Below are 23,622 nucleotides of genomic sequence, written 5' to 3'. Positions count from 1 at the left end.
CTAAATAGTTTGGAATAAACTTGACTGAAAACAAATGCAAAGCAAAAAAGTGTGTGCTACTGAATGCCAAGACAAGGTATAAAGTAAGTCTGGTGGAAGTGCTATAGCAAAAAATCATACAGAAAAAAATCATCCAGAAGCACAGGCTTCTGAGAGTCTAGCAGACCCATCTTCGGAAAGATGATGTCCAATTTTTTCATTCTCATATAAGAAAGGCCCTGTAGTCTCTGTGGTTTTTTCCTTTGCATTCTCCTAGTGTGTCTCTGGGCTCCAAGCAACTCCACAGCATGGCTCAAGTTTTGGTAATTGATACAGAATTCTCTTGCTAGGTTGTTCTAAGGGGAAGTAAGACTCACCCACCAAAATAACAAATGTGAACATCCTACATGCTGCAAAATACTGGTCAGAACCACAGCTGCTATAAATTAAGGTGACTCCTTTGGCTTGACAAAGTGGAGTTGTTATTGAAGACCTGGTTGCTGGTTTTTAATAAGATGAATGAAATCCATACATCATAATACACTGCATTAAAGACCTGGATACTTTGCTGCCAAGGTTCTGCAGGAGGGCAGTATCCAAAATAAACTGGAATAAAATGCAGAAGAGAACTGTTATATGCTCTCACTTCAAGCTGTCTTGACAGGTTTGTCATAAGGCTGTCAGATTGGCTATGGTTTGAGAATGGTCTGATGTACATTTCTTCCAGGCCATTAAGAACAGAGCTGATATGAAAACTGATTTTTCTGGCAAGCCAGATAAGCTCCAGTGCTTCCAAAAGTTATGTGAGAGAACTTAGCATGAAACAGAAATTCTGAAAAACTAAGTTGGGAAATAATAAAACATTATTTTTGATTTTTGTTGTTCTTTTACCACCACCACCCTCCCAGCTCTTTATATTGCTCTGTACTCTTTGAGAAAGCTGAAAATTTGTTTAAGCTGTCTGCCATATTTCATCAATTGACACTTTCCGTGAACACATCATGATATTTTTTTATGAATGTTTGTTTTCTGACAGCAAATCTCCATCAGCATTTTTTGACTTTCTCTAAATAAGACCCCAGAATCACGTTTTGTACTTTGGGAGAAGTAACTTCACAGGAATATAAAACAGTCTCTTCTTGCTTGGACTTAGGATGAAGGAATTAATTTGCTTTTCAAGCCCTGCTCTTTGAAAGCTTTGCCATATGTCAGAGGAGAAAATACTTCCCAATTGCCAGAAAATAACAGATTCTGGTTAGACTTGTTCATTAGGTATGTGTCTGTTTATAATGCACCTAAATGTGCTATCTTTGTACTCAACTATAAATTGGTAGGTTTTTGCTCAAAAAGGACAATAATATGACTTCTAAATCACTAGTTTCATAAACTGATGCTTTCACTGCTAATGTGCATGATTCAGGAGTCCTGGGGTCTGCCCAGTTGCTAATGAAGTTAAATTAATGTGAAAGTCAAGCCTGGATTAGCTCTGTACAAGATTTGTTTCCAGACTGTACGATATGGATTGGCATACATATGGTAATACCTCAGCCTGTTAAGGTAACAGGATATTTTGTCATGAACCTCAGTGACACCTGGTATGAGAGCACTAAGTCTTTTGCACAGCAGAGCAAAAAGAGATTTTTTTTCCACAGCCTTTTTTTTTTCCCTCACACATCTGATTCACCCTGCCCCAAATGGCAATGCTTCTGACCTCTTTAAGATTTGTATGTTATGTTGTGAGCACTGATGGATTAAAGTAGGTTTTGAAACTTTCCATCTTTTATTCTGAGCCTATGAACTCTGAGCTACTAAATATCAGACCAGTAATGAGAACAGGAAAGATGGCAAGGGATAAATTAACCTATTAAAAATGTGCATTCAAATTACTTAGTCCTGCAAACCAGACAAGTAAAGAAATGATCAGTTCATTTTAAGTTCTTATTTTTTTCTAAAGTCCCAGTCAATGAGGAAGGCCAGAAACACTGCTGAGGCTGGAGCAGTGGGAAAAATACGGATGGCAGGGGCTCGTCCAAGAGAAACACCGGTGGTTCAGGGAGGATGGGGGGAGCTGCCTGAAGGAGGGTCACACAGATGCTTCATTTTATTTTATTTTTTCCTCCTTTTTTTTTTTTTTTTTTTTTTTTTTTTTATTCTGTAACGTGTATGTTTGCTGAGAAGTTGGCTTCTAGCAAGACTGCTGCGCCTTGCCCTGAGCTGAGCTGAGCTGAGCCAAAACGCTCCCTGCAATGCACACAGTCTGAGGGCGAGGTGCCAGCCTCTTCTCCACAGTCACACCTCCGGGATGGAGGCTTAAATGGCTTTGCTTGCTCAGCATTTTCATTTATTTTGAGTCTCTCCTGATGATTTAAATAGCCACAGCCCTGCTGGTTGGCTTTGACACAGACATTACTTCTGAGTGCAAAACAGAAAGTGGAACCAATCTGGTCAAAATGGGATCTAGTAACAGTGGTGACTTGCAAAGTGGCTGCTGCTGATTGTACATGCAAGTTTTTACTGGTGGTCAAAGTGAGGAGGAAGAAAGAAAGCATGTGTGCACACATTGCATCGTCATGGAGGAAGATGTGCTTTCACGTGCTTTTATTTTTCATTACCCCTGATGTGGTCCAGCATTTGGTATTTATGATCTTTGAAGGTGCCTTTCAACGGAACTGTTCACTATTCTATTCTATTTTGTTGAGTTTCCCTTTAGGAAAATAATAATAATAATTTATATATATATATATATGTATCTTGTGGAAAACAGAAAATAGAGGGTTCCATTTAGAGGTAGTTACTAGGCTTTTTACTCTACTGGTAGGGGGAGGGTTGGACTAGATGATGTTGGAGGCCTTTTCCAACCTTAATGATTCTGTGATTCTAAGATCATGTTATTTCCCATGCTCTGCCAAACATGATTTAAAGTAGTCCCCGAGTGCTAGTGCTGGCAGGAGTGCTGCCCAACCAGAGGTTACTCCGTAAAGCTCTGATCCCACCTGGGTATGCACAGACCACTCAGTCTTGCTGCATGCTTGGACATTCAAGAGCAGTTTTGTACTCTGACTCTATGACTGATATTGGAAATTAAGATTGATTTTTAAAGCAAAAACCACGACACAAATAAATATATACTCCATATAGAAACTCTAAGGAAGGAAAGAGAGAAAACTCTAAATCTGATATACAGTCATAACTATATATTCATTCTGAATGTCTGAAAAATCCTGTAGATTTTTTTTCAGTTGATTGAGGTCCCATTCGTTAAAAGAAAATGGAAGACTTGTCAAAGCCACTATTTTATTTGACTGAATAAGGCTTTGAAAGGTAAACAGTGTATATATAGAACTGCGAGCTTATTTCATATCAATGTTTTCTGGTTAGTTGTCATGTAAGTCCATGTAGAAGTCCTTAAAAAGTGTGAATTCACTATTTAGGTTTTTTACGCAGTTTCTTCTCTATATGGGTTATATTTATGTACTTAGATGATCATATTTAAATAATTGATTTTAGACTAGTCATTAACTATGCAAAACCCAATTCATGTTAAAAATTCAGTTCTCTTCCTATAAAAACTCAATGTCACTCTTGTTTTTTATTGCATATCAGTAAATTATGAATCAAGTGTGCTCACTTGGCCAATAAAGGCTGTTTTTTAAGACAATAAGATTATACAGTGGTTTTCAGGATTATATTTAGTCAACAATTAGGTTGATGACTGAGTCAGAAAGTGATTCAGCTCGCTTCTAGAGCTGTGTGGGTTCTGCAAGGCAAATGGGATACCAATATTGCATATTTATTTCCAGAGGGAGAGCAGATAGGAGATGCTCTGTGCAGATTGGAGCAGATCTGCTGGGTAAGAAAGAAAGTGTCTTATCCAGCCTACCTGGCAGTTTTCCATAATCACTTTTCAAGGTAAACTTGTGCCACTGCTGAAAATTTCATAGTGTACTAAATTAGGTTTTTGTGCTTCTGACTGCTTTTGACTTCCTAAAGGTGAAATCCAGCGCAGACCTATTGTCTGCATGGACCTATCTCAAGACCAACATATTTCACTTCGTAAGACCTAATGCTTTATGAACACGTTTTGGTTGCAATAGGCCAGACTTGCAATGTTACCCCCGACTTCCAGCTTCTGCTTCTAAAGACAAGAATTTAAAAGCTACCTCTTTTTACTACTGGGAAGATTGCCTGGGCACTGGAGGTGAATTCAACAGCTACTCAAGGGCTTCATATATAACTAGGAATACATCCTGTGCAGTGTGCTGTTATCAGAAAGCTGTATCTGTTGTAGAATGTCAAAACTTGATTAAGTTGTGGGGAAGGAGGGAGTGATGTACTATAAGTCATTCATGCACAATCATTTGTAGAGCATTTTATGTCAGCTATAACAGTCTAGAGTGTGCTAGCAGAATATAAATCTCCTGATCAAAAGAAAAGAACTCTTTGTAACAGGCTTTATTATTGCAATAGCAGTTCAGGTTAAGTAAGTATATTTATTCTAGCCCCATAGTTTTCAGTTGATACTGAAAACCTTTTATCATTTAAGCTGAAATTTCTGCTCTGCCTTTACCAGACCATGATTTGTGTGGAATTCTTATTCTTGTGCTTTCAGCTGAACTGTCTCACTTCCAATTTCTCAGTCTCACATATTTAAAGTTACCTTTCCCATTTTAATTTATGTCTTTCCCCACTGTATTTGGAAAAAACATCTTTTTTTTTTTTCTTTTTTTTTCCATTCCCTGCAATCTGAAGGTTTATTTCTTTAATGTCTTGCTGTACTTCCAGTAGCTTGAGTTCACTAGACTGTAGCCAAGTAGAGCAATAGGCTTAGAGCAAGTCCAACCACAGAATTGGTGTAGTTCCTAAGCGTTACTGTTCTGTGCAATGTTTCTGCGAGATGTAGTTGTTGCTGTAACTTCGGATGTGAACTGAAATTGGGCGTACAGAAGAACGTGACCTAACCAACACATTAGAGGGTCTTTGCAGCTCCAGATCACAGAATGGGAAACTTCTTGCTCTGATTCAGCTGGGAGAGCAGATGCTGAGACCCAATCAGCCACCTGGTGCTAGGAAGACTCCTTCCTGTTCGGCAGAACTTCAAACAATAAATTGTGCTTTCTGCTTTTCATCAGGAAGAACACTGTTCAGAAAGTCCTAAGACTGAAGGGAATCTGTTAAACTAAGGCACAATATTTATGGTATCCAACTCTTAGCGTCATGAGCATTACCCCCAGCTGCCTTCTGCAGAGGGACATAAGGCTGCTTGCTCTTAGCACTGCCCTGTCCATTATGCCTGCCCGTGCTGCCCCTCTCAGGTGCATCAATTTTGTGTGTTTGGCAGTGGCACAGCTTCTACAGGAGAAGAGGGAATGTCCCTGTCCCTGCAGCCCTTACCTTGTGACTCAAGCACTGCCATGGGGAGCATGAAAAACATTACTTTTAAAATGGAGCTTAATAAGCTCATGGAAGGGAGTAGAGGAGAGAAGGTTGTGATGACTGGTGTCTGCGTCCCTGCTATTGCAGGCGTGATGTTCTTAATTCGACTTAATGTAATCTAGTGTCTGTCTGGACAACCTTGTTACGCTGATACAGGGCTGCCAACCCTTAGTGCGTCCTTCCCACCCACCCTGTCTTAAGGACTAAAATAAATACTTGAAACCTGCCACAAGGTGCAAGATCTCTTAAAAGCCAGGGTAATGACAGCATGGGACTGCAAGGCTTATTACATTCTGTGAGGAAGAAAACCAGGCTGTGCACTGTAATGCTTAAAAATATTCCACGTGATATGGGGTAGTGAAACTAGCCATGTAGAGGAAGACAGAGACTATAGAGGGGAAGTTTCCTGATGAGATCTGTCAGACAATGGATACATTTCCAAAGCAATTAGCTGCCATGCCATCACTTTGGCCTGGTTTTCAAAATGTCCCAACTGAGTAGTCATTGCTTTCTGTTGTGTCTACACAAAAGAATTTTCTAATGGTATCCAAAGTAGTATATTGACCTGAAGTAGTCACGTCTGAGCTCCGTGTGTTTCCACTGCAACTGTGGCAAGGGAATTAATTCAGATCTGCATGTGCTAACTCATGTCAGATACTCACATTAGCCCTGCTTTAAATTGCTGGTGCAGTTTGAACATGCCTTGTGATGATCAGAAGTGAGCTTATCTTCCTTTCCTACTTTTGTCCTAGGTCCAACACGGAAAATGCCCTTGACTGCCAGTGCCATGGACTTTTTTCAACTCTTTGTCCCTGACAACGTGCTAAAGAACATGGTGGTCCAAACCAACATGTATGCCAAGAAGTACCAGGAGAGGTTCGGTAGTGACGATACCTGGATTGATGTCACCTTGACAGAAATGAAGGCCTTCCTAGGCTATATGATATCGACCAGCATCCACCACTGTGAGTCCGTTCTCAGCATCTGGAGCAGCGGCTTCTACAGCAACAAGAGCATTGCACTTATCATGACACAATCACGATTTGAAAAGATCCTGAAGTACTTCCACATTGTGGCCTTCCGCTCGAGCCAGACAACGCATGGCCTCTACAAAATCCAGCCTTTCCTGGACTCTCTGCAGAATGGCTTTGACTCTGCTTTTAGACCTTCACAAGCCCAGGTAAGAGTTAACCTGTTGGAAGGGAAGATGTAACTACAGCCTACATGCTCTAGGTTGTCTTGCTATGACTGAAAATGCAGAGCATAACTGCCTGTGGAAAGAGCCAGGGACTCACTGGGGGTTGTTAGGGGTGACCAGCCTAGACCTTAGTGGAAGGTGCTTGCCATTATGGTCCAGGCCTTCCTGGGAAGCAGCAGCACAGCTACCCACTCTCCCCACTAGTGGGAAAAGGCAAAATAAGCAGAGGGCAGGTGCCTTTGCTTGCTGCAGTTGTCAGCCTGTGCCTTGTGCCAGTCTTTTCTTTGATGATGGGTGATGCTCCCATGGAAGAACTTACTGCTGTATGTGTATACAACCAAAGTGTCAGTGAACTGGAAATATTTCTAAACTATTATTTCTAAACTATAAAGTAAATGATGTCAGTGAATTTTCATTTCCAGGTACTACTAGGGGCATAACAGAAAGACATTCTGTAGGGAGACTGCTCTGGAGACTGGGCAAACAATGTAAGAAACTAAATATAGAAACTTAGGAAGCTAGAGGTCGTCTGACTACAGCTGTACAGCTGAAAAGAACTTTGTTCCAGTACAAATGAAATCCTTTTGGAATTGCTGGTCATGTTTGAAAGTCTGGAAAGAAAAAGGAATAAATGTGAAATATGTTGCTGCTTGAAATAACTTTTCAGTCAACTCTCTGTTTTCAGGATATAAACTGATCTCACACAGGCATTGGGAAAAGGTGTAATATGCACCTTCCTCTTTCCCCTCCTGTTTTCCCATTGAAGCATAACCTTTTCTCACTGCACAAAATAAATGGAGACATAGATACGTCATATCCATGGAGGTATGCCTAAAAATACGATTGGGAGTGACCAGGGAGTAATTTGAGTTTTTCTGTCTATTTTACAGACGATAAAAAAGCATACCTGTATAATCCAGGACAACTCATCTGTCTAAAAAGCAATTAAGGTAGACATGGGAAAAGGGAAGCAGGAGTGTTCTCACTAAACCGTGCTAGCTAGATGCCTTTCCATCAAGACAGAACAGGCTGTTAGGAGCATGGTATTATTGAGACCAAGCTCCCATTAAGATATGAAATCTAATCCTTATCCCCTGACTTCAATGGGCACAAGATAAAGGGTTCAGAAATGTGATCACTGTGTCTAATGTAGATGCTTATAATGGTGTGCTGTGGGACATACTGAGAGTGCAAATCCATTAGAGGAAAAAATTTGATTTGCATGTATATCCCTTCTCCCTTTCCCAAACGAGGTCTGAAAACTGAATTGATGAAATCCACAGTGTCCTGTTTGCAGTGATAAAACCTCTAAATTTCCACAAGCGAAGCATATGCTTGTGCTAAGCTTGGTAAGGAGATTCTACTTTAAGAAAAAAAAAGGAGGAAAAAGTGACAGCCCAATTCTCTTCCTCCCCCCTTCACTTCTGTGCCCCCTTTTCAGTGTTTACGTCAGTGATTTCTATACAGCATGTGTCAGTGGTATTGAGCGGAACAAAAAGCACTAAAATACTGCTTCAAAAATAACCGAGAGAAAGAAAAAGGTTTTGAATCTGTTGTTAAAAATAGTCTGGTGTAGCTTCAGTATCCTACTGAGGGACATTCCAGTCCTCCTCCCAGAAGGAGCCTTGTGCCTAACGCCCTTCTGGGTGCCATCAGGCAGAGCTGCACACGACTAGTCTCAAGGGACACGGACCCCATCTGCTCAAAACAGCAGGAGAGACCTCTCCCTGGAAATTGTCTTGAGTACAGATTAGCAGACTGCGGTAAACATCAATCCCAGGTTGTCAGAGTCAGTGAGGCTAGAAATAACAACCCAGTTGCATGGAAACAAAGGGAAGAAGCAAGAGGAAAGAACAATTCAGATGGGCTTTTGAGTGTGCTTGCAGTTTAGCAAGAGGGGCCCAGGTTTCTGTAGTCAGCAATACCTGCAATCCCAAGTTCAAAATGCATTTGTTGCTTGATTTACACCTGTATTTTAAACATAAGACTTTTGGCATCCAGATGGTTTGTGCCTGAGCCACAATCTATACTCAAACTTCAGGCCAATGTCCTGTAAATGGCATCAAGCAGAGGAATGATGTGGGCTGTTCAATGCTGACAGGCTGTTTGGGCTCGTAGATGGTCTTGGTACTGCCTTTCTTCCATTGGCAATGTGCACTTGCAGAACATGGGTTAGGAGGCTGCCACATTAACTCATTCCTATGGACAGAACCAACAGTCCTGGAATCAGGCAGGCTGTGCATCACCTGCCTTCTTAGTTATTTCTTCTGTAGCTTTGCTCTTTTCCTTTTGGAGACCTAGAAAAGACTCTTTAAATTGAGCTTCAGTCTCAGAATTTTTTTTCCCCTCACGTGCAATCCCCCAAAAGTGCGCATGCAAAAATGACACTGCGCTTTTTATGAAAGCAGATTGAGGGGAGGGAGAGAACGAAGCCAATATACCAAAACAAAGAGAAGATCTAGTGAGTTATAATTATTTTGCTAAATATACTGAGCAAACAGAAGGAAATAATTACTTTCTAGTCTTTGAAGGCACTGAAAGTCCAGAACATGTAATTGTGTATCATCAGTGCAAGCTTCAATTTCAGAAATAACAGAAGTGGTATTCTGACCTAGATTGTATAAGAATGACAGGAATATTCTTCGCGTCCTGTTCCTCCCCAACAACTCAAGTATAAATCGCTGCTGCCTGTACCTGAACAAGAAAAGTTGGAGTTAGGGATTCAGTTCCTAGAATCATCTCCTTGTTGCTTGGCTCCACATAGCTTTGTAGCTATGCTACTATCTGCAAGTGGAAACCTGAAGACAGGGAAGGCACCCTGAATGAGCTCAGAAGGTACCCTGCAACAAATTCAAGGGTACTCACCTGCCAAGGACATAAACCAAATTCCAGAAAGAAGCAGAGATGTGGAAAATAACATCACTGCTCAAATACCCTTCTGTGCCTGCTGAGTATTTATGTGCTTGTCAGCAGGATGTGACTACATGAGATTGTTGTCAGTATGGGGGAGGTTGGGTATACAACTCTGCGCACTCTGCTCTTCCTTCTCCTGCCAAAGCATCTTCTCTTCAGCATCTTGGAACCAGACATAGCTGGATCTGCCCAGAGAAATGTCAGCTGGGAGCAGTTAAGCACGTTTGTGCAGCTGACTTAAGTCCTTCAGGCAATGAGCTCCCTAGCAGAAACAGAGCCATAACTCTAACCTCGTCCTCTGAAGGCAGCATTTGCTCTAAGTGGGCTAGTTACTAAGGGGCTTGTTTGATTTTTGCTCTTGGTGGTATCATAGTTCTTCCAAACCAGTCGACAGCATTAGGCAACAGCTTCTCTTAAAAAAAATAAAGGTGTTTAAACAGGCCAATTAAATTGTAGCTATTCTGTGTTCTCAAGATTAAATGTTGATTCGGCATTGGGAATTTCCAAATTACAAGCCATATGCCTGTGTCTCAGTTTCCCTTTTTTTCAAAAAGATCCTTTGTGAGTAAGGATCCTGGTCGCAGCCCAGAACTGCTCTGTTTTGAGGTTCTGTGAGCATAACACAAAGATGATAAGTATTCAGAGGATGGCAGCCATGTACAAGACATGGATCAAGATGGACAGGCAAAGGAACGGTAAGGATATTGAATAGCAAGGTAAATTTCTGATGTCCCATAGTTCTTGGCCAGTTGTTCCTCTGGCAAAGCCAGGCTTTAGGGAGAGTTTGACAGCAGAAAGTGATGAAGCTTTGTGGCTGTTTTTAAATGACCTCATGGTAATGGAGTGCTGTAAGGACTGATTTTCTTCTGAAGAAAGTCAATTGAAGGCTGAACAAATGGGCAGAGGATCTTGAGAGGAGCTTTAAATCATGGCTCCATTGGAGGTGGCAGTTAACCTTTGAGTATGGCAAAGAGGATTAGTAAAATATGGATAGGTTGAACAGGTCTTTGAAAGTGAAGGGAGGGAGCCTGTCTGATATGTTGGAGAAGGAGAGCTATCAGAGAGAAATAGAGAGAAGTGCTATGGCCTGCTGTGATGGCCTAGGAGAAGGGCTTACCAGCAAGCATCATTAGGGCAGGGCTGCCTCATACTGAGGCCAAAAGGAGAAGTGTTGCCAGGCGTCTGTGACCTTGGATGAAAACTTTACGGAGTGGGTGGGTTGGAAAAGCTGTGTATTTTAGAGCTGTTATTCGGAAAGCATGGAAAATGCAGGCGCTGCCTGGCTCAGAGCACCTTGCAGGGACTTGGGTGTAAGGTCTGACACTGAGATTCACAGATCTGCAGCAGGAGGAGAGGGATGGCTGCAAGGACCAGGAGAGGAGATAGCAAGGGGTTATCTTAGGGGAAAGGAGATGCTCTCAAATGTAGCGTAACAAAACCAGAACTGACAGTTGGACAGTCAAGCAGCAGAGATGTCAGATGCTTGCAGAGAATTCAGCTTAGGTGGGAGGAGCTCTGAGGCAAAGAAGCAGAAATTCAAGCTACTGTCGCAGAAGCATTAGGTGAATCTGCGTGTACAAGTGCAGTTCCCTGGGGGACCCTGCTCACAGCTGGATGGTACCCACCAAAAGCCAGAGACAAGGTGGGCTGGGGCAGTTTCTACAGGGTTACAGACTGAAGAGACAGCAAGAAGACCTATCACGGTTGAAGATGGCTGTGAAGAACAGGAAGGAAAAAAAAAAAAAGCAAAACCCACCAATAATGAAATAGCTGGGAGGGAGTGAAGCAGCTAGATGAGGAGTTCCAAAGACCTCAACTAAACTGGGGATTTAGGAGAAGAAAATGGGGGAGATTTCTGTGAAGAAACCCACAGATATCTTGCATCAAAAGAAGTCAGAATAGGAAGAAAGAAGAGCTTGCAGAGTGAGTCAAAGATGCTGAAGAGGCTGCCAAGAATACGTGTGGGAGTCAATTAAGCTTGAAAGTAGATTTTTATCTAGGAAGAAGAAAAGCAGGAAAGAATGTGGCGTGGGGGCAGTAAGCCTGCTCCTGGAAAAGTGGGCATTGCAGACACAGCAGGAGTGGGGAAAGGGAAGGGAGCAAGTGTCACTGCATGGGGATTTGCAGAGAGATGAGTTTGAGATGATGGAGGGAGTATAAACTAATGGATCTGGCAAGGAGCAACAAGATAACTTTTGTCATAAGACAACCATGTCAGTGCCAGAAGCAACAGATTGCCTCCTTTGAAAAAGAGATGGGGATCGGCTGTCCCAGCAGCAGGCACAGCCCATACAGCATCCTGCTTGCAAAGTCCTTTACAGCTGTTGCACATGGTGGTTGGGGAGCGAACACAACACTCGTCTCCCCACCCTTTCTGTAGGAAGCAAGAAATGCAAGCTCCAAGGTTTGCCATTTCCATTTCTCTGCCTGTCCACACTCCCTCACTTCAGCAAGAGCAAAGAGCAGTTCTGTAGGAGCTTCTGGGAAGCTTTGGTCTTTTGGAGAAATGCAAATGACATAAAATTTTGGGTAGGAGAAAGAAGAGGAGTCTCTGGGACCCAGGGGAAGGCTGGGCTGAGCATGGGCATGAATAAGGGAAGGATGAGGAGATGTTTTCAAAATTCAGATTTGCTTCCTAAATTTTAGACTGACAGGCCTTACTTTGACTTAGAAGGCGGAGGGAGTGCAAAAGGTATAAGCAGGATGCAGTAGAGCTGCTGTGAGGAGAGCTGATGCTGTGCTGCAGAAGAGGGAGCCAAGCTAAGGGCGGAGGGTAAAAAATGTCTTCAAATGATGCTTAGACAGCCTTTGCTTTCTGCTGCTCCTCATCCTACAGGGGGGAGATTACTGCAGCTCAACCACACCATCTGGCAAGTAAGAGGGGCTTTCCAAAGCTGCCGAATTCTTACCAGTGTATCCAACCCCATCCCAAGGGGAACGTTTGGGAAAGAAGAGCAGTGTTTCGAGGAGACCTGGAATGAGAGAGGAATGGGATTTGGCTCCAGTGGGGTATAGTGGGGCAGCTGCAGCTTTAAGAACAAATAGCTTTGTATGCGACACTCCTTGCTTGCATCTGCATTTTGGTGTGTATAATTTGAGCATTTCACAAGAGTGCTTTCATATGGTCCTGTGAATGTTTTATGAGCCGTTAAGAAGTGGAGTGCGTATAAATGAAAGCGTGCAGCCGCCGCTGCACAGAGAGGGCACAGATGCCTATTTTGGGCTGACAGAGTGATGTTCAGCAAACATCTTGTGTTCAGGAGGCCAGCAGCTGCTCATCAGTGGTGCTTAACTGCTTACCCACCGCATCTCTCCTACAGACAGTGCTCTCTGCTTTAATACAGCGTGGTTCTCATCTTGGCCACTGGATCCATGCAGATGTGCACAAAAGTAACACATGTGCATGCGTGGAAAAGGTCCTTCTGAGGGTATGGCAGCCTCTGCCTTGTGGATGCCTCTATCTGAGCCCCGTCTGTGGGGTGATAGTCACTGGAAAACAGTGGGCTCCTTTGGAGGTAACCCATCTGACTATTTCACATGTCTTTAAGAAGGTTTGAGCTATGTCCTACAGGAATGCGTCCCCCTTGTGTATTAGGAGGGCAGCCTCCTGGGGCTTGCTGTGATTTGGATGCAGATGTCTGGGTTTGGTCAGCTGAAACCTGCTTTCATCAGCTGAGACCTTTCAACAGCTTCAGAGCATTTGTGCTCTCAGAAGTGACTTGCTAGACAATTCACCCACCGTGCAATCAAGGATGTGGACGTAATGCCCAGCTACCTGTGAGCTGGAGGGAAGTAACCGTGCTTTTCTGTAGGTGGTTTTTGTGGTGTAATATCTAATAACTCTGGTGCAGAATTAATGGAGAGAAATGTAGCAAAACAGCTATAAGCAATCGGGAATCACATCTGGATGCAGAATGCAAAAATTGCTTCATTTCCACAGATTTTCATTGCGTTCTCCAGTCTACCTTGTCTTTTTCTATTCCCCTCTCTGGTCTTCTATCTTTCTATCTCCTTGTGTCAAATTTTTCAGCTCCTGAGGCAAGAGAGCCTTCCCTGAAGCTGCTGCCACCAGGAAAAAATGTTTTCTATCTTTTCACCACCTTCTTAAGTGGCAGCAGAAAATACATTTTTTTCCTTCACTTCTCTCCTTTTCTGTGTGTTTTCCTTTGCTGTAACCAAGTATCTTGCAACATATTGTAGGGGATGCTTGGGTGGAAGACATTCAGCCAAACAAGATTAAGCTGATGATGAAGTTTGGAGCGGCATGCCACTAACAATCTCCCCAACTTAACAGAGCCTCAATTCAGAGAGCTATTGAACTGTAGCTGATGGTGAGAGGTAGAAGGCACTTGTAGAGCAGCCATCCATAACAGAATGTGCTTGGCCAGGCTTTGTTTTTTTGTTGGGTGGCAGCACTGAACAAAAGAAATTTTGCATCTTTGTATGGAAGTGATGTGCACAAGGATTGTATTTGCTTGGAGGATTTCAGCAATCATGAACTCTTTGGTTTCTTTTTTTCTCCTCTTTTCTATCCAATTGCAGGTACTACACGAGCCCCTGATTGATGAGGATCCTGTTTTCATTGCCACATGCACAGAGAGGGAGCTGCGCAAGAGGAAAAAGAGGAAATTCAGCCTTTGGGTTCGGCAGTGCTCATCCACTGGTTTTATCTGCCAGGTGGGTTTTACCTCTTCAGGTGTCTTGATTTAGTTCCTAGCAGGCCCCTGAATGTGTTGCAGGAACAATGATAACAGTTGCTTTTGTCCATAGCCTTGCCAGGGGCTACAGTCAGAGTTCAGCAAGTCTTCTTGTGCCTGCAGATACTTGATCCCAAGGAGGGTGACGACAAGTTCCCAGTGCTCTGTTTGCTTGATGATTTAACTGAGGGTGCCTGTGTGTAACACAATCCATCTGGCTGACAGTCCTAAGCTAATTAAATTGAAACGGAGTTAAAGAGTCCGTCTGTTTGTACATCCTAAGTTTATCTAAAGGTCTAGGTACTGTGACTCCTGTCCTTTCTAATGGGCCAGCTTCTTCCTCCAAGTGTAATGTTGCAACTGTGATAGCCAGCCGTGTCCAGTAGGATAGGTTAATATGGTATCAAGATGTCCATTTTTCTGGGAGAAACTTAGTAACAGGGTTTCCTTTTACATCTCTTCACACCTATCTACTTCTCTACCAAAGAAATAAAATCCGATGTGACTTCAAGATGAGATACAAACTTGAGTGGGAGGTGTGTTAAGAGATTTGTATTTAGTGTCGTAAAGCACTAGGGACAACTTTTGAAATTCTCAGATTCCCCAGTTGCTGGTGTATTTTTGAGCACTCTTGAAAATCTGGCCATTTATTTTGGTACCTAAGGGTGAGGGGGCAGATAATTTCTGATCCTTCTTTTTCCCAAGAGCTGCTGTGAAAATATGGTGTCATGAATGCCCCAGAGCAGCAATGCTGAGGTGCTGGTAGCACTGACCACCCAGGCTGAATGCATGTCAGACCTGTGGGGCCTGCAGATTTGCTGTGGTTGAATTCACAGTACAAGTTGACCTGTGAATCGGTACAACTGTTTGAGTAGCTACGTAAGAAAAGAGCCTGTCTAGGAAAAAAAGGTTTGTATTTTCAGCAGTATTATTCACTATAAGAAGGACATGAGAATCATACATTTTCTGTCCAGATTTTAACAGTTTTGTCCAAAACAAAATAGATTTACCTCATCAAGTGTCTTTGGAAGTTTCCACTCTCCAGGCTTTTGGAAAGTCATTTACTACACAGACACAGTGTCCCTAATCACCAAGGTGAACTCCACCTGTCCCAGACACAGTTTATTGAAGGTGTACAGAGAGCACAAAGTTTGCTGATCTCTACTGCCATGCTCCCCCCAGCCAACCACCACCAGACTAATAAGTCGTCAGAAATGCCAAAGGTTTCAGATGCTGAGCTGTAATTACGTTGCATCTCCCTTCCTGCCCATTGAGACAGTAAATTAATGGAATGTCAGTTGAAGCAGAGTAGATGCCCAGCACCACCCTAATCCTCTTTCTCCCTTAATGAAACAGATACTCACGCTTCACTTGCATCCGGATGACGTCCAGGATCTTCTTAACAGCCTTCTATTTTCATTCTGTGACTTGGCTCTGATTATCTCCATGCTAAAATGATTGTGTGGGAGGGACCTTAGAGAACCATGAAAAAGAATATACAGGAACATGAATATTCATACTAAAATGGAAATACCTAGTCTGGGGATGAGGTGATCTTCAATTAACATATGTTTGAAGAGCTATGTTCAGTTATATGTCACACCTCTGAAGGATTGTGATGAATCCATAGCACTCATTTGATGGTTGTTTGGTTTATTCGCTGGATTAAAAAGAGCTTATTTCTATGTTTAACATATGAAGAGAATTGACCTAAACAAGAAGATAGTCCAATATTTGAGCTCTGACTAGTCTGTCACTTATCTGATGTTAAAAAACTTAGGCACCTACTTGGAAATACATAGAAATTCTGTAATGATGTCTGGATGAATTCTGTCCCTTGTTGTTTTTGCATGATGACATCAGAGACTATTTTATTTGGGATAAAAGATGACACCAAACACTTCATAAATCAAGCAGTTTCAAAAGTCTGAAAAATATATAGCTATAAAAAGGTGAGGCAGCCCCAGCAGAAGAAGGAACTGAACAATGTGTGACTGGTTCTTGAGGATGGAAGCATCCTCAGGAGTTTCATGATACTCTTGGCCTAAAGCAAGGTCCTCTTAACCTAAATAATTAGCCTAATGTTAAAAATCTCCATTTAGGGGCATCAATTTTTCCCAGTGATCTGCTTTTCTTACTGCGAAAAGGGTTGGCTTGTTTTCCTAATGTAAAGTTGGTATCAGTGATTTGAAGCCACATACTAAGCCACTCTGTGAACAGCTATTGGTACACAGCTCACTAGATAGTTGCAAATTTTAGGAGTTACACCTCTTTGACTCCCTAAATTCTTCTGTTTGCTTGTTCTTGTGAATGAAAGTCTCAATTATGTTTTTGTTGTAATGAAACATTTCTCCTTGATAGCCTTTTTTTTTAAGGCAAATAATGTTTGCTTAAACATCCAGCTCAGTAAGTCAATCATGGAAAAGAAGCAGCATTAAAAAATACTGCTTGTGGGTATAAGAAGGTGCAGAGGTATATACGTGCATAAAATAAATAGTGTACATACTTTAGACTACTTTTCCAACTGTGTTCTGTCATACGAATAACTTGACTCCACCCTGACAATTAAGTCTTTGTTTTAAGACAGGTGCTCAATTTCAGATTGTATCTCTGCTTCAGAATTTCCAAAGCAAAGCATCATTTTTCAGTGAATAACCTTGTTGTTGAGTATCTTTTTTTCACAGTCAACTGGCCAAGTGGGAACATGCAGGAAGGACAGATCATTCAAACATAGCAAATGCATGTCTATAGCAGCTTGAAACATGAGCAAAACCTTCCAGGGGTTTAGAATGAAAATAAATGTCTTGCTGCAGGAAGGACGACTATGGCAAAGTAGGCAGCAAAACTGCCCTGATCCTGTTGCCTGTTTCACGTGTCCTTGATGCTGGAGATCAAGGTGGCAGCGGCCAGTGTTACAGGACAGGACTTGAGGCCTTCTTATTTCTTTCTCTCTAATTCAGTAAGAACAGCAATCTCAATTTCCAGTACCTCAGGCATCCCGTTCTTCTCCATCTTCTTTGCTTTGCTCCTTTCCATGACAGAAGCCCACCTTCTGCTAGGCTATGAGACTTCATTTGTAAAGCAGAAAAAGCTGATCCGGCTGACACTGTTGAGAAGCCTTAAACCAGCTCTGGGAATGCTCAGTGCTGAGATTGCAGTCACTCCCATTAAAAGAAATGACATTAAAATGAAATCAATGGTCAGGCAGTAACTGAAGGCACCCGCTTTCTTCAAAGCATGTGGATTGGAAGTGGGAGGACTAGTGAGCTCCTGCCTCTGCCGCACATCTGGTCGGTGGCTGTGGGCATCCCACTCGAGGAATTTTGTCTCTGCATTTGTAGTATGAAGGTGGTAGTGTGTTCCCATCTGTGGCCACACAAAAGGCCAGGCTACATCAATGCTAAATATAGCAGAAGAATTACCTCTTTTGGCTGGCTGGCTATGCTGTGTTTAAATACAGGATTATTTAGGGTTTATAAGGTGCTGGGGGAACCTAGTCTGGAAGGCACTGAATAGTCACAGTCCTGTTAAAGGCAGGATGATTATATTTGTTTCCCTTGAGAATGCTACACTAGGTAGCAATAGCACTTCAGGCTACCTTTTTCAGGATAACTCAGATCCAAGTACAAGCTCAGACAATGAGCTGACCATGCAATACATTTCCCTGTGTACCACTGAGACACTTTTCAAACTAGTATTTTAATACCTTGATTCCAGTTTAAATGGCTGCAGTAGCTTAGAAGTGTTTCCTTTTAAAGTATTTGCTGAGTAAGTATTTAAACCAAAACTGTAGATGTGTCAGGTTGTAATTTTTTTTTCACAGATCGTCTTGAACTCTTGCTTGCAAAAGATGCACCTGTATATGATTGGTAGGTCTCTCTTTCATTTTTGGTACAGCAATAGGGCTCATAAAAAACTGATGAGAGCTCCCAAATATTCAGGTTTAGTTATTTTGTACTGGTAGGACACATCATGTTTTCTCTTTCCTTCTCATGTGTTCTTCATAAGGAACAAATAAGAGTGCTTCCTTGTCATTTTTTTCAGAAGGAGAAGGAAGCATAAACAGCTGCTGCTTTGCACAGGACGCCATAGAGCCGGGCAGGAGGAGGTGTTCCCATAGAGCCTAGGGCCATAGGACCATGGCACAAGGACAACCCAAAAGGCAGTCCCTGGCCCAGCACCATTAATCAACAAAATGGAAGGCAATGTAGATGGTAGAGAGCACTGCAAAGGGATGGTCGGGCAATATTAATCACTATGATAGGCAGTAATGGAATTAGTTCATCAGCCTAATTATTTGCTTAGAAAACTGTGACGTCATGACAGAGGATGAGAAGAGATGACTTTGTGGATGCCTGTATCTTTTCTTGTTCTTTGGGATTAAATTTGTTCTCTGAGGCTATTCTGGGCGATATTTCCCTTCCCCCCCCAATTTATGGGTTCTGCACTTGGTTTTATTCACTGGCAGAAAGTTCCAGCAGTAATGCATTTCATTTTCACTAATATCCTTCTGAAGCGTGTGTCTCAGATTTATGAAGTCCTTTAGGTCCTTGTGCAGGGACTGAACTTGAGTTTCCATCTTCCACTGTTCATCCTGAAGAAGGGATGAGTCAGAACAGTTTCAGAAGAAAGAATTGTATTGCTGCAGCTTGAGACTTGCCACATTCCTGAATTATTATCAGTTTGTACCATGGTGGTATTTAATGAGTTCAACCCGGATCAGGGTGGCCTGTGCTTGAGAGGGTAAGCAATTCAGGGACTTTTTTTCAAGTCCCTGAAGAGCTGCAGTGAGCTGCCTGAGGTCACTCCACAGACCAGTGGCAGGGTTGGGAATAAACCTCAGCTCTCCTGACTCAAACTGCCGTGCCTCATCTGCTACCTTTTGCTGCTTGTTTCTGCTGCAGCATGTCTTCATTTCTTATTGCATCATTCAACTGCAGCAAAAATAAAAGGAAACAATGCATATATAATACTTTTATAGTAAATGCTGTAGTTCTTTCTTGATGCCAAATAGGGTAAGTAGAGTTAGCTTGAATACTTCATAGCCCTGCTGATTTCACAGAGTAAGAACTTAGGGAAGCCGAGAAGGTGCCCCAAAGAGTTTATAATTTCACAACACATCACAGAGGTGCATTCAGTCACTGGTAAGCTGTAATTGTTCTTACCCATTCCCTTTTGTGGTGGATAAACAAGGGTAAATAAGCCTGGAATTAACTCAGTTCCCAAGGCTGGAGTTGTGGGAGAATGGCATTTCTTAATAAAGCTGCTTAGAAATGTTGGTGTTACTGGCTGCTTAACTTCTGTTTAGAGATCGGTGTGAGCTGAAGGGTTTCTTTAAACAGTGCCCTGATAATTTCTCTTGTTGCCGAAAAAGTTTCATCTGGAGTGCATAGATATAGCAGCTGCTTTGAACAGGTTCTCAAGGTCAGGCTTTGGCTGGGAGGGGATCCCAGGAAATCTGATCGCCTTCATTTGCCAGTCACTGTTGGCTGGAAAATCCTATTTGCTTTCTTCCTCTGGCTGCCACCAGGCTCTGGCTTTTTAAAGCATGTGGTTCTCTGTTGTCAGCATCTGAGAATCTTAGGTATCAATTAAAAGTCTGTAATCCTCTTGCTCACCAGTATTATGCAGGAAGGTAGTTTTGTAGGTGTGTGGTGGGCCAGCCCTATTAATTTCTGTGGAGTTTAAAAGCTTGCTGTCTTTCTAGATGAATGGGAAAAACAAACATCCAGGTGTGACCAAATGCAAAGGTCCCTCCCAAAGCTGACATGCATTTGCCGTCTGTTTTTGGGTGAGAGGGAAGGTTATTGCTCAGTTCCAGCCTGTGCTGCTTGGGGATTTACTGACTACCGGGTCAGTAATGCAAAGAAGCAAAAATGGCCTTGTTTGGCAACAATAGTTGGGTGTCTGGCTTCTCAGGGAAGCGTAGGTGGGAATCAGGATACTGAAAAGGTGTAGGAAGACCTCAGTAGAGAGTGCCAAACTGCAAGGGCCTGTCTCCACCTTCCAGGCCACTTCTTTTTGATGCTGTAAAGAAGAGGGAGCTGTCAGAAGGCTGACATGGTCAAAGCAAAGGGTTATTTGCCTGACATACTGCCTCGGTGTCAAGATATATGTACGCAAGACCAGGCAAAAGGGCGATTGAGGTAGCTGAGATGAGAGCCAGCCAGTTCTTAAGTATTTGAAAGAACAGGAAAGGCTTTATCATAGAGGTGTTACAGGTGATGAATCTGCTTTAAATGTGGCTGGCCTGGGCAAAGATACAGAGAGGTCTGCATTTGGTGATCCACAGACTGTAGATTGACCATACAGGTAAGATGTTGTGGTGTCCTCAGTGATGAACAAATCACATGGAGGAAGGATGTTGGGGGAAGGAAAACAAAGCTTTAGTTTTAGCCATACTAGGCCTTCGGTGTCAACTCTACCAGCTACTACTTTTTGGTAGATATTTTGCACAATGTAGCCTTCAAAATCTACTCCTGCTTGTTACCACCCCTGCCATTTTTATCTTCTGAATGTCAGCTATTTTATTTGAGAATTGTACCCTCGGGTGCTTTGATTATACATGAATGCGAAATATTTGGGATGTGCTATTCACAAGTGCTTTCAATTTGCTATCTGAGCTATGATTATCAACAGAACAGTCAATGTTTTAGTTTTTAGTGTGTGGTCAAGATGCAAGTATTGTTCCTAAGTGCTCATCTTTTACCCCATTTCTAGCAAGATCTTATGAACCTGCTACATGAATTTTCCACACAGTAAATCACCAGCATAGAGCAAGGAAAACTCTGTTGGCTTGTGGCATGGAAGTCTACTCTGAGATCTTACTTTCTCTGTTAGTGCTCCTTCTAACAGCCTGCTTCTGTAGCCAAATATTTGTTTTGAGTTTCTGAATGACAGGTGATTGATTTGCCTCTCATCTGTCAGCATGTGGAATCTCCTGCTCAGAAATGTGATGTCTTTTCTGTTTGCCTCTGTGTAGGTAAGTGGTCTTTACCAATACCATGTTGCTCTGGCATTGAGTTATATTGATTGATACCTACTTTTTTATTTGTGATGGGAGAAGGCAGAAGCAGTTGTAGCAGACGTGAAGAGAGCCAGTGACTGTGAAGGTCTTTTATTGTCAGGCTTTAGGGACCAAGAGACTGTCAGGATTCTGCCTGGAAGATGAAGGCAGAAGAGAGGAGAGTTTGAGGGATGAGTTAAGGGTGTGAGAAGAGAGAGCTGGTATTGTGCATGTGGTATTAAGAAATGTTGGATTAGAAATATCTGGTGCAGTAGGGCTGCCCTAGATAGAAAGATGGCAGAATTTAAAGTGTAGCTCTTCCGATAAGAGCTGAAGGATGACTGGAGAAAGCTCCTTTTCTGTTCCAGCACTGCAAGACAAAGAGCTTCAGCTTGTACTTGTCTCTTAAGAGAAATGATGCTTCATCTATATAAATTATCCCATTTGGTGTTGTAGATCGAAAGTATCAGTAGCCACTAGAAAAAGCTGCACAGTAAATGTGATCTCTGCAGATATTTGAGAAACATTGCTTTGACTGTCACCCGCAGAAGCAGAGGATGTTGCTGCCAACATCTCCATCTGTTGTCCAGCAGCAGTTGTCCAGCCTGTACTGCTGCTGATGTTTTCCTCTTGGAGCACATGGACGAGGCACAAAGCTCTAACACTGTCACAAGGCAAACCAGCAGCTTTGGTGAAAGGTTTAACAAACGTTTTCAGGGGAGCAGCTTCTGACTGTGCCTATGAAGGTTTTGCAGTCAATTTCTGGCAATTCCATGCTTTGTCTGCAGACTGCTAACTGCTAACTCTGTGGTGAATTACAGAATGTGAGGGAGTGCTGGGGGCTTCAGTAGGGAGGTCTTGGTGATTTGAGGTAGAATGGTATAAGCTGGATGAGGGGACAAGGAGAAGAAAAATAAAGGCCATATGGAATTTTAGGCACTTGCAGGAATATTTGAAGCTATGCCATTGCCAGTTGTCTGTGCCCAGCCACGGTTGCAGAGCATCCTTAATGCCTTCCAACATTATGCCTTCCAACCCCCATCCTCCCCATAGAGCTGAGCACAACAAAGCTTTGAACGATGCTTCTCCAAAACAAGAAAAATTGTGCCAGGAACAAAGGCTGTGCTTCAATAGGCAAAGGAGTGCCCAAGAATTAAAAAAGGGTATATATTGAACATTGGAGAAGGAGGGAATGTTCAGCAGTGGTATAGATGTTGGGGTAAAGGACACTGGGGAGGTGAACAGAGTGAGAAGGAAGGAGAATCACCAGGAGGCCATTACAAGGACCCTTGAGACAGAGGGGAGCACAAAGGGAGGGTGACAGGTGCACAGAGAGATCTGCTAGCAAGATGTACAGAACATGTAGCATCCTGGTGTGAAAACAGTGATAACGCCATGGACAACTAGCTGCTCTTTAGAGTAGCTGCATGCAGACCCAAACCAGCCCATGGTGAGGGACCAGGTGGTGCCCCCACCAGTGCCAGCAGACTGCCTCATCCCCTGGCAGCAGGCTCTGCGGAGAGCACAAAGTCAGCACGAAGTAGCAGAGACTCCTGAGGAGCTTAGACTTACTGTAATACAGGAGGGAAAGTGCAGGACACTTTCCTAGACTTACAGATGCCTGCTTTGTTTTCAGCTTCAACTACTGACTCAAGGTCAAAACTAACCTGTTTGCATCTTTTTTGTCTTCTCTTCTCTTCTTTGTCTATAGATTTTTAAGGGCTTGATGTGTGGTCTCTGTGCTGCCACACTAGTAACCTGATCTTAATTTTCACACCAATAATCACACACACAATCTTTGCTGTAAATTTGGAACAATCTGCCCTTTGTTTGCATTCCACTGTTAAACTGCTCTCTTGAGTCCTAATTAATAATCTAAATGATTTATCATAATTAGCTAGTCCTAAGTTTAGCATTGGGGAAAGCACAAATTTGACAGCTTTCAAAAGGGAGTGGAGCATTGTCAGGGAGTCTATGAACATTTCTGCCTACGTCCTCAACTGGAAACTATTTTTATTAAAAGGGGATAAAGGGGATTTGTTTGTTTATTTATTTATTAAGTAATGTGTTAAGACTTCCTTTAAGATGAGTGTGTATTTATCCTTGCACCAACTTTCTTCTTCAGCACTACAGTTACTCCAAAATACAGAGCATGTATCATTGCTCGGAGATTTCATACATAACACACTCCTCTGGGGTCTGTTCCATGATAGATGAATAGCTAAGGAATATTATATTAATATCCCTAGAATACCAGTGCTGGGTGATGCACCATCTAAAACGGGGAGAAGCTTTTTAATTTAATTTTGTTTCCTTCTAAGATCATTGATATATCAAAAATTACAGAGAGCACTACTGCAAACATACAAGTACTTTTATTCTCTGAACATTGTAAT

General features: G+C 42.5%; 1 protein-coding gene across 1 annotated transcript in view; it reads left to right on the top strand.

Annotated features, from left to right (window-relative positions):
• The window catches only part of PGBD5 (piggyBac transposable element derived 5), a 62,705-nt gene that overhangs the window by 22,106 nt on the left and 16,977 nt on the right, over positions 1-23,622 (top strand). Inside the window, exons 2-3 of the mRNA XM_084513560.1 lie at positions 6,165-6,592; positions 14,066-14,200. Of these exons, the coding sequence (XP_084369686.1) occupies positions 6,165-6,592; positions 14,066-14,200 (563 nt within the window). The remainder of the gene's footprint in view (positions 1-6,164; positions 6,593-14,065; positions 14,201-23,622) is intronic.

The sequence above is a fragment of the Aythya ferina genome (assembly GCF_964211825.1).
Source record: "Aythya ferina genome assembly, chromosome: 3".
NCBI classification, from domain to species: domain Eukaryota; kingdom Metazoa; phylum Chordata; class Aves; order Anseriformes; family Anatidae; genus Aythya; species Aythya ferina.
Note: the sequence above shows the minus strand (reverse complement) of the source record. Positions and strands in the feature narration are given on the sequence as shown.